Here is an 11,973-nt window from a genome sequence, read left to right on the forward strand (position 1 = left end):
GTATCATAAACACACGAACGGGTAGGGGAGAGCGGGTGCGGGTTCGGTGTGGTTTTTGGATAAAATCGCAACCGCACCCGCATGCCCTCGGTTTTGAAAATCAAAAACCTTAACCGCAACCTCATCGTCGGTTTCGGTTTCGGTTTTAAAACTTCGGATTCGGTTTCTACAGGTTCGGTTTCGGTTAGAAAACCGCATGAGAAAGAAAGAATAAATTAGTATACATAAACAATAAAAACTTGCGCAAAATACGAAAGAATTAATGATATCAATATATTAATTTGTGCACTCATTCTATTGTTTCAACAAGCTTCATAAAGTATCTCTTAAGGCCTCAGTTTCTCATCTGGAACCGAGTCTGGTTCACTTATGCAGCACACAACAGTATACTTGTCTTAAGCTGTGGACTGAAAAATTAAACTTAAGTTCTTTCTAAATTGTTAAATATATGGGGAGAAGTTATATAAAACAGCTTAGTGCATCACCATGTATAAATATGCTACTAATGTAACAAAAACTAGCTCATAGTTTGAATTTGGATAATTCAAAAGTATGGTCTTCCAGAGACCTTGCAAGATGTAGAAATACTATATCAACTGGAATCATATTAGAAGTTTATATTAGAGGATTAGTTTCTATGATCAAGATATGCACATCAGTAGACACTAAAGATACAAAACTAAGTCCATTAATACATGACACAGATGATATATATAATATATATATATATATATAAGTTTTATTTTAAAAATCAGATCGGTTCGGTTTTTTCGAATCGGTTTCTAGTTAAAACCAGAACCGAATAATCGGTTTCGGGTTTGGTTTTTAAGTTTTCGGTTTCGGTTCGGTTTTATACGGTTCGGATTTTAGCGGTTTTTAGCGGTTACGGTTTCGGATTTATTCGGTTTTTTGCACACCCCTACGAAGGGGTGCGCTTCTCCTCCAATCTACGAATCTATTCTACTAAAGCAACAAAGCCAAGAGGGAAAGTATACCAGTCCGGCACAAAAAGTTGAATCGGGGATCCTACTCTAAATATAAGAATCTAATCGAGGGCTCTCAAGTGGCAAAGGTCTTCCTTACCTTACCGCTTTCCAGTCATCCATGTAGCTCCTACAATAAAAGGGTCTTTCCCGAGTAGAGTACGAGATTGGACAGTTGCTCTATCTGCTCTCGAATTATATTATATTTTAATAGGCGAAGTGAAACGACATCTGAAACACTTTCATCTGTAGAGTTCTACTTCTTGCTCTAGAATGCAAGAAGACTTAGGAACGAAATCTATGGTCCAACCAAGAAAGGCATGCTACTTGTTGAATGTTGGGCATTAATAGCAACCCATCGGCCCCTTTTGAAGAATTTATTTGTCGATCTCTTCTCCAAATACTAACTATTAATTTTCACAAATAGGTCATGAAAAACATAACATAGAAGGTAGAAATAGCTTTGTGAAATATTTGTCTGAAAAATCAATTTTTCTTATGAGGAAAAGGTTTAGATATGAATAAGATTTTTTTAAATCAAATTAAACTAATTCAAGTTTGAAAATTATGTGACATATTGAAATTTATTTTAATCATTTTTCAGTTTTTATGAAGTGAGAAACCCTGGACATTCAAAAGAAATTTTAAAAATAAAATAAGCATGAGATGAAAAAATTCTTTTAAAAGATGATCACTTTCTTAAATATGATACTGATTTTCAAAAAAATAAAGATATTCTCTAAATTAATGTTTTCTATTAACTTTTATAATGATGGAAAATACTTTTTAAAAAAGAGTAATTTTCATATAAATATGTATTAAATGATTTCGAGGAAATTATTTTTCTTCAATTTACTCTTTTATATAAAAGATTTTTGAAAGTCAATTTTTTTATATCATATTCTGTTTTTTTTTTTTGGGGGAAAGAATCATTTCATATTCTGTTATTCGTGAATTGCGAGGGAGCTTGCTTAACGCTAATAGCGGAACACAAAATAAACTACTAAAACTATTTTGACATTTTAACAATCCACAGCAGGAGATGCGCACCGACATCTAATTCACATCAACAACTCAGGTACGATCCAAAGATCCATCTTCACAATCCCACTTGATCTTCATTCTATTTGCATATACTTGCGTTATTAAATTCTTGAATCTTTGAAAATGAATTCGAATTACGGGAGATCTAACAAGACTTCTAGCTTTGATTTCGATCTGGGTCTTAGCTCAAACAATTCCAGATCATTGAATGATCAAAAGAACAAAACTTCAACAACCCCTTCTTATGCGACCCCTAATTTAGCTCCTTCTTGGCAACCCAATAAGCCTTCTTGGACCCATCAGCCGGCCCCACCTAGTCAGTCTGTTCTTCCGGGATCTTTAGGGGGGCCCACGTCGATGGTTGGGGATATTACTGGCCGGAGCTGGGCTAGCGCAGCTCCGGCGAAGACGGGGAGTAATAATATTGGGGTGGTTGTTAAGAATCCTAATTTGTTTGGTGATCTTGTGGGTCCTGCGTTGGGGGGGAATAAGGGGAGTAGTAATGTGCCTTTGAAGAATTTGGCACCTGTTTCGGGTAGTGGGAATAAGAGTGGGGGGTTTTCGATGGGGGGTATGAAGGATTCGTTACCGAAGAATGTGGCTAGTAGTGGGGGTGGAGGTGGGGGTTGGGGTGGTTCTGGCGGGTATAATGCTAGTGGGAATGTTGGATTGAGTGGTGGTAAGAGCACGAATCTTGGTGGTCCGGCGATGAAAAGTGTTGGTGGAAGTGGTTTTGGTGGTGGGATGAGTAGTAATAAGGACCCGTTTGGTTCTTTGCTTAATTTTGGCCCGAAGAAGGCTGCTGGCATGAAGTCGGAAAGTAAGGAGACCAGTAATAAGACTAGTTTGGTTGGTGATGGGTTTGGTGATTTTCAGAACGCTCCGAAGCCAAATGTAAGTGTGTCGAATAATAGCGTTCCTGTGAATCTGAGTGAAGGTTCTCATTCAAATATGAATGATTTTGGTTTTTTCCCTACTCAAGTTCAACCACCTGTTCAGTCATCTACTGTTGATGATTTTGATGTGTTGTTTCCAACATCGTCAACTGATGGTGGTGCAAAGGGTTTGGAAGACCTTGGCGGCCAGCAGTCTTCTGGAATTGGTGGTTGGGATACAGAGTTCGGAGGAGGGGATGACAAAGGTGGAACAACTGAGCTTGAAGGGCTTCCTCCACCACCTTCTGGAGTTACGGCTGCAGCAGCAAAGAATAAGGGAATGGAAAATTACAAGCAGGGGCAATTTCCCGATGCTATAAAGTGGTTGTCTTGGGCTGTGGTTCTCTTTGGGAAAGCTTCTGACAATAATGGGACTAATGAAGTTTTGTCTAGCAGGGCATCATGTTACAAAGAAGTTGGTGAGTATAAGAAGGCTGTTGCCGACTGTACAAAGGTATGGTCTCTTTTGGTGTCTTGTATATGTCATTGGCAATGCAATGCTATATATGTTCATGCTGAAGTAGGAGCATAATTTGTAAACAATGTGTTCATTTTGCATTACACCTTACAAATATTCATCTCTTTTGAGTGAAAAACAGATTTTACCTCATCAGTTATACTTTAAGTAAAGGTACTTTTGTTAGAAATATTGACTACTGATTCTAAGACTAATATTTAGATTTGAGAAAGAGTCATCCAAGAGTCATCATTTTATAGCATTAATATGTGAGTGAGTTCATTAGTCTGATATATTGATTGATATGGCAATTTTGCATGGTCCAAACTTTGCCAATATCTTTAGATGTCTTGCTAGTGCACATACGTAGGATAAACACAGGACATGGTTCAATTTATTTATATCCTTTTCTGTTTCTTAGTATGCATTATGTTGTACAGGTGCTAGAACACGATGAAAAAAACGTATCTGTTCTCGTACAGCGTGCCCTCTTGTATGAGAGCATGGAAAAGTACAAACTTGGGGCAGAAGACCTCAGGACTGTAATGAAACTTGATCCTGGTAATAGGGTTGCACGGAGCACCATCCACCGGTTGACTAAAATGGCTGAAGGGTGAAGTTTAATGGAACTATAAATCTGATAACTCTTTCGTCTGTTTGTTCATGACAGCACCATGTCCCCTTTACTAAATCTGTGACTTGAGGGGGAATGCTTGGTACACGTTTTGCACTTGTGCTTATACTTTTTCATTGTTTGCATGATTTTTTTTTTTTTTGGCAAAGGCATGTCATACGTATGTATTCTATTGATAGAGATGAGAGTTGTCTTTTTCTTGCATCGTGACCTTGAAACCTGAAATTATGAAAATACTTTATATGAATATTTCTTGGTCTTGAAAGATGAATACTCTCTTTCTTGTTGTCAACTTGCCTTCATACTCTGTCCAGATTAATATTCTGGTGATTCTGTATGTCCTTGGATTTTGTAAATTTGCTGTTATTGGGCTCGAGTGCTGGAAGTCTTGAAGTGATGTAATTTGTATTACTTTGACATTGTTGTTTCTGGTAAAATGACATATCTTAAATTCTATTATAACCCTTTTTTTTTTCTTCTCTCAACAGTTATATTGACATCAAATTTTTTTCGTAGCTATGGTGGTATTTGATCTTACTGTCCCTGGTAAAAGCAACAAGATCCTACCTTTGAGTTCTATTATTGAGAATGATTGTTGCAGTCTTTTTCGTGCTAGTGTTTTATATTTACCTGTCGAATTAGTGTATATTTGAGGGGCAATTGTGCAGGACAATCAAAGATGATGAACAGAAACCAATATGTAGACTATGATTTTTGTCATTCATTCTAGGGGTAGAACCTTTAGCCTTAATAACATCCTTAGAACAATATTTTTCTATTAGATTAGTGAGTTTATTTATGTGTTTCAAATAGTATGTTTCCATTAGATTGGTGAGTCTAATTTATGTGTTTCAACTAATATGTTTCTAAATTAGTATAGAGCGGTACCGGAGTACATTTCTACTCGTTTAACTAGTAGAATCGAGCCGTACTATTATACATTTATATTACTAGAAAGTAAAAACACATAAATACCTTAGTACAACAGCTGTTTTATTAATAAGTTTCTTATTAATGGAAACACATAATTAAGACTCACCAATCTAATAGTAGTTCAATTAAACATGGGATACCGCCCAAGTCGAAAGTTGAATCTAATCAAAACATATTAATTAATGATTTATACATTAGTACGACAGCGGTTCTATAATATAATCAGAAAAGCATACATTATAGATCGGAGTACAGAAATGATACAGATGAATTTAAGAGTGAATACCGAGACTGAAAATAAATAAAGTTCAAATACATTGGTTTAGTTCCTCCTCTTTCTGTTTTCAAGGCTTATGTAAACACTGGGAACAACACCACCTCCAGGAATTGTAGCTTTGAATGAGCTTGTCAAGTTCCTCATCACTGTGTATAGCAAACTGCATGTCTCGGTGTCATTGTCTTCACCTTCATATCTTTGTCGCAACTGTCTTGGCTGGCTGTAAATGTTTGCATTATAGCTTGCTGTGATGATGTTGAACATATATTCTACCGGTCTCTCAACTTGCCATTATTCTGGAACTTATGTTAATATCGAGATAATATAAGCAACAAGTTGCATCCTTTGGGTTTTATTATTGAGATTTCCGTACTAGTTGGTTTTTGCTGTCTTTTAAAATTTTATTATTACTGTATGTTTCTTTAGTAGACAAGTAGAGCAATGCCAGAATCCCATGTTTATGACATTCAAGATGTTATCTGCTCAGAAGACAAAACTTAGATACCTATGTTTCTTCATGGACACCAACACTTTGTGAACTGTATAACATCAAGTAAAGTGTAATGTATACATATTATAGAGTTGTCAGTGTGATTATTTAAAAAAGGGTTAACAATTATTCATACATCCAGTTCTGCGACTGTCTCCGTTTACCTTTCCCCCTCACCTGACCTATTATCAGTTTTCTAGTACTCGTGAAGCAACTTGAGTTGGATCATGGCCGTCACTTTAGGTTCTTGTGCTCCTGTCTTTTTCTACACTGGTTAATACATGAAGATAATTTTCTTGAGGCAGAAAAGACAGCTTGTTAGACAGATAAGGCAGATAAATTTACTTGCTTAGTGCAAGTGAATTTTGGGGATATAGTTCTTGGGTTTCATTCATTCTACAAATTTTATTTTTTGTGTGAATAACAAACATAGACCATGGGCTTCCTCTTTTTTCCCCTCATTGTTCCTCCGAAACCACATTATTGGCACTTGGAACTTATTTATTCCCTACTCGGTCTTGAAATATGCAGGAGAAACTTCATCAATGGCAGTGGAAAAAAAATCATTTTTTATATGTATATATCCTACAGTTCCTGTTAGTTTTTTTTTTTTTTTGTTATCATCGGTTAGAAGCTACAGGTCTATTTGTATGCAATTCTGCATATGTACATAGAGGAAAGATGAGTGATATAACTCAAGGATGAAGAAGATGAGTTTATCAATTTACCGGGTTGGATATTGTTTCAACTACTAATTGATTAAATAGGGAATATCTAGTGATATGTTTTGCTTTATGATCTTAATTTGAAGCCGTGCACTGGATGCAAGAGTTTCTTTTGAAGCCTATCAGCACTATCTCTGAATTGAAGTTCAGTTAGTTTGTTAATGGTGCATATATTCTTACTCATTTGGTTAATCTTAAGTAATTTACCTTTCTTAAGTAATCCTGTGGGAATGGGGGAAGAACCTTAATCAAATGATTTTCGACTTGAAAGATACTTCCACCTCTATTTAAGGTTGGTGTATCTAAAATCTGCAAAACTAGCTAGATGTTGCTGCAAAGGGTGTGTAATGTCCAAATAGGGATGGGCATCGGGCCCCTTCGGGTCGGGGATTGCTATACCCGGCCCCGATCCCCGAATCCAAACTCAATCCCCATCCCCGGCCCGATCCTCATCGGGGATTATTTTTCGATCCCCATCCCCGGCCCGATCGGGATTCGGGGATACCCGCGGTGATTCGGGGATTTTTAATTTAAGCTAAAATTTCTTTTTAAATACTTAAATTCATAATTACGATTAGTTTCTAATATGTCTAATTAATATCTAATCATTTAAATAAATAGATCTTCAATGATTTAATTATGACCTTTTTAGTTTTAAAACTTATATTAATAGAAATAAGTATTAAAATTTATTTCAATAAATTTAATTATATTAAAGACGTATATGTTAATAAATGATTATAAAAATGTGAAAATAAGTTGACCTAAAGAGGTATATAAATATGTTAATAAATGATTATAATATATATGTATATATTTATATAATATATAATATAATAATCGGATTGGGGATCGGGTCGACAATCGGAGAAAATCGGGTCGGGGTTCGAGGATCGGGCCGGGGGAATGTGAAAAACCGTACCCGACCCGATCTCCGATTTTTTTTCAAAGTCATCCCCGTTCCCCGGCCCGTACCCGAAAAAATCCCCGAATCCCCGCACCATTCGGTGCGGGGATCGGGTCGGGATCGGGCGGGTCGGGATTAATGCCCATCCCTATGTCCAATACTGTCTTCTGTTTGGAGATAGGAATAGGTTCCGTAGCACGGAGAATGATGAGAGAGGATAGAAAACAATAGAGTGATGGAAGGAGCTGAACCGCATGGAAGAAACCAAGAATCGTCTGACCTGTTTCTTAGGAAGAAGCCATTTGAGGAGTTGGGAGACAAACAGAAAGTTGTTGTGCTCATTACTTTTGCCTCAGCTCTTTGAATGTAGCACTTGAACATTGTGTGTTTTGGTTTGATGAGTTTGTGTTATGAGCAATCACAGTTTTGTGTCTTTTGTGGAAACTGTTTTGTTGTCTTGGCGTTTCTGCAACTGCTTAAATTCCTTTTCATGTTGTAGAGAAGCTCTCTTAAGGATGGTTGCTAGTTGCGTGCTAGCATTCCAATAGGCGTTGCAACAGCTAAATCATTTGTGTTAATTACGCTTGACTTGTTACATTTCTACAGGGGTGGATCATCTGTAAGAGACAGGGCGGACACGTGTCCCATTGGAGAAAATATTTTGACCGTTTTTAATCATATAAAATTTAGAAAATCGGAGAATACTTTCATATAAAAATGTTTACTGTTCTTAAAATATTTGCTTGATTAAACTAAAAAACCCAACTTGAATTGGCCCTGCATTTCTGTACAATTCAAAGTTCCTCGAGTGTAAATAAGATAATGGTTGTACCAACTGCTTAACCAATAATCCAGTTGACATATTGATAATAAAAGTTTTATAATTGAAATATTGATGATAAATTTCTACATATCCTATAGCAAATTTCACGTCTGAATATAGCCAATTAATGTAATAAAACCCGGCTATATATGTGACTTGCAACTATATTCTGTGTCGAAGTAAGCCAATCAATTTGGAAAAATTTATTTTTATTTTTTTAGGAAAGGAAAATGATTTAATAATGAAAAGTTATATGTTTATACATGTAATTGAAATTGAACAAACGTATAATGATATCATTGTTGAATACTTCATTCTTCCATAGACAACCAAGTAAATTTTGAAATATATGTGCATGATGTAATATTGTCGCGGTTGTTTTGAGCTATCAACACAAGTGTATTAAGATACAAACTTTTATCACTTTTATCAAGATCTCTGTATATATATAATCTCGGATAAGAGGGAAAAAATTCAAACAAAAATCAAACTCTCGCAAAGAGAAATCAAACAAAATCCAAATAAATTATAAACTTATTTAAAAAAAAAGAGATGAATTAATAATAAGAAAATAAAAAGAGATAAGATTGCGACTTTTCATCGATGAAAACCGATAGAAAATCCTCAAATAACAGAAACAATTACTTCAATGGCAGCCAATTAAAAATAACCCTAATATTGTCGATTGATACATGCATTAACAAAATCTTATTTTAACCCGAGAGTTTGATTGATTTTGATTTTAAATAATTTTCTTCTCGGCTACACATATAACTTCTTAGAATATTTACAACCTTATAGAATTTTTAACTAAAATTAATTAATACATATTATCGGGGAAAAAAAAAAGATCGTGTAAAAGAAATCAACACCAATAAGACATTCGCCTTCTCTCTAATTCTAGTCAACCTCATGATGTTAAATCAGTTGAACCTCTGGAGACCTAAAACTCAACATCATTTTTTATCATATTCAAGTGATACATATAACTTATAACAACCTAAAATAAAGCATTATTTTAAAATATAGTCAATCAATATAACATGTTCATCGAAACACAATATTTTACAGGTTTAACAAATTTTATATAACCAATAATTTATATCATTTCAACTAATTATTTTAATCAATCTCATTGAGATACTTGGAACAAAAGATATCGCCGAAGAAAACAAAAATTCAATTGAACACAATAAAATAATTCATTAATAAAGAAGTGAATTATAAGTGATAAATAGATTATGATTTATAAGTTCTTAATATATTTTGCTTAACATGATTTATAGATTACTTAAGCGTTTAAATCATTTCAATTAGAATGTTTAATAATTTAAAGAGATAGAGTTTGATCATTGAAAGAGATAACAAAAATGGAAATTTTGAGAAAAAACAATATTTCTACCTCATGACATAAACAGGTATGAAGAAAAAAATGAAAAATAGAAAAACACTTTTAATTAAAAGAAGTCCGTCTTCCACTGTCGGGCAAACATGTTCTTTTCAGCGAATTCTTCTCCGCTTAAAATTCGGCCCTGTTTTTAACAATTGTTCGTTCCTGCACCGTTGAATCAATCAATCAATCAAAAAACCTGGGATATACAAAGCTTATCTTTATCATAAAATATAAATTTAAGTATACCCCAGGTTTCTCAAATACAGCTCCCCTGGACTATAAATAAATGGACCCTCCTCATCCTCTCTTCACTCAACACATTAAACAATACATATTTCATAAAACACACACCTCTCTTATTCAAGCCACCTCTCTCTCTCTCTCGAGACGTAGCTAGTCCACCAAGATGTGCGGTGGTGCAATTATTTCTGACTTTGAACGTCCTCCGCTGACAACTGGCAGCCGGAAAGTGAACAAACATGACCTTTGGGATCAACCAGGCTTTGCTTCTACCTTGCCACAACTATCTGGCAGCTGGACTGATCACTTCGATGCAAAACTCCCACAACTTCCTCTTCATGGTCGACCTCTTAAGCCCAAGAAGATCATCACCAAAGGTCTTTATTAATCATCTTATCAACCTTTTCATATGTTTTACTATTTGGTTTTTAGATATGTAACATATTTGTTGAAAATTTGAAATATAGTATAAGATCCATTTGAGGCTTTTCTTTAATACTTTAATGTTTTAGATTGACTAATTCTCAACCTGTAGTATCAGAGCTCAGGTTTGACGAAGGTGTCAACATTTGAGGCTTCCTATAACACCTTAAGATAATTATAACGATGATTTTATTATAGGTATGTTTCAAAATTCTGGTTCCGTAATTGGGTGCAACATGCTAATATTTTTTTGATTTAATGTGTGCACAGAGGAGGTGAGTGAGGAGGGTGAGAAGCTGAGCCAAGAGGGCAATAAGAGAAGTCGAAAGAACAAGTACAGAGGGATCAGGCAGAGACCCTGGGGCAAATGGGCTTCCGAAATTCGTGATCCTCAGAAAGGTGTCCGAGTCTGGCTGGGCACCTTCAGCACCCCGGAAGAAGCAGCCAGGGCTTATGATGAGGCCGCCAAGCGTATCCGCGGCGACAAGGCCCGGCTCAACTTTCCAGATGACCACCCACCTGAACCAGTACCACTACCACCTCTAGCCAAGAAACAGTGCACGCCTAAGGCAATTACCGAAATAAATTCTCCGAATTTTAGCAGCCCTCTGATGGGAATGGAGTTTTCGACAACATTTCAGCCTCCTAACTACTGTGCAAGTCATGGTGCTGATGAGTTGGAGCTGAAGGATGATCACCAGGTTTCGAACATGGAATCAAGCTTGTTGGGATGGGAGGCTGAGATCATGAGCCAGATTGGCGTGACTGAATCTGATGTTTATCGGTGGATGATGATGGATAACCTGGACCAGATTGCTAATCATCTAATGCAAGAGTTTGAGTGAAATAACAAAAAAATGATGCTTTGAGTGATTGTATATAAAGATCATAAAAATAATGTCGGTGCGTGTTTTTATTGTCAGGATCAGCTTCATGTGTGTGCGCGTTAAGGTTCAATATTGTTAAAAAAGCTATTTCACATCAGTTGCGTGTATGCTGTATGCGCATATGCTTCAATATCCTCGTTTGATTAATCGTTTTGTGTTTGTGTTTTGCCTGAATAGAATTAAGTATTTGTTTGTGGTTGTGCTGATGTATGGGTGTGCAGTGTGCATGTACTATTTCGAATGTTTAATTCAGTGTTTTGTTTGTGTTATAATCGGAGTGAGCTATTAGAATCCTGAGCTATTAACCTAAAACAGTATTGGTAACCTAAAACCGCCTAATTTTTTCAAAACATGAGGAAAAATAAACACGCCCACAGGGAGTTAAGAGTACTTTTGATGAAATTAACTTAAAAGTGCAAATAAAATAGTGACACTAATCTGTATCATAAATAAAACGTTAGACTTGTATGAATAATGGGCAACTTCTTATGAACTTTTAAATATATCGATCATTTGATTAAACTTATTTTAAAAAAAAACATGAAATTATATTTTTTTTCAAAATAAATCCTTGTTTTTCGTTAAACAATAAATATGAAACTTCTTTTTAACATTCAAGGAAAAAAAAAAAAGAAAAATATGTAATTTTATATATAAAAAAAATAAACCCTTAATTTAAGGGTTTATTGTGTTCCCAAACGGGCCCATATTAAGGTTGTGTTCACTTGAATGAATGAAATGGTGTGAAAATGAAATAAATTTTGTATTCTAATACAGTGTTATTTAGAGAAAATGTTTATAATTTTCATTCATTCCATCATT

General features: G+C 35.3%; 2 protein-coding genes across 2 annotated transcripts; both read left to right on the forward strand.

The window, feature by feature from the left end:
• The first annotated feature begins 1,950 nt into the window (after window positions 1–1,950).
• On the forward strand, window positions 1,951–4,324 carry LOC108205459 (uncharacterized). The gene is made up of 2 exons (XM_017375425.2): window positions 1,951–3,416; window positions 3,860–4,324. Exons 1-2 carry the CDS (start codon window positions 2,151–2,153, stop codon window positions 4,034–4,036), a joined length of 1,443 nt encoding a protein of 480 aa, XP_017230914.1. The 5' UTR covers window positions 1,951–2,150; the 3' UTR covers window positions 4,037–4,324.
• Window positions 4,325–9,879: 5,555 nt separating this feature from the next.
• LOC108206243 (ethylene-responsive transcription factor ERF071) lies at window positions 9,880–11,357 on the forward strand. Its single transcript, XM_017376480.2, has 2 exons — window positions 9,880–10,218; window positions 10,535–11,357. The coding sequence occupies exons 1-2, from the start codon at window positions 10,008–10,010 to the stop codon at window positions 11,107–11,109; spliced, it is 786 nt and encodes a 261-aa protein (XP_017231969.1). The 5' UTR covers window positions 9,880–10,007; the 3' UTR covers window positions 11,110–11,357.
• Window positions 11,358–11,973: the final 616 nt, after the last annotated feature.

This window comes from Daucus carota, chromosome 1 (genome assembly GCF_001625215.2).
Source record: "Daucus carota subsp. sativus chromosome 1, DH1 v3.0, whole genome shotgun sequence".
Lineage (NCBI taxonomy): Eukaryota > Viridiplantae > Streptophyta > Magnoliopsida > Apiales > Apiaceae > Daucus > Daucus carota.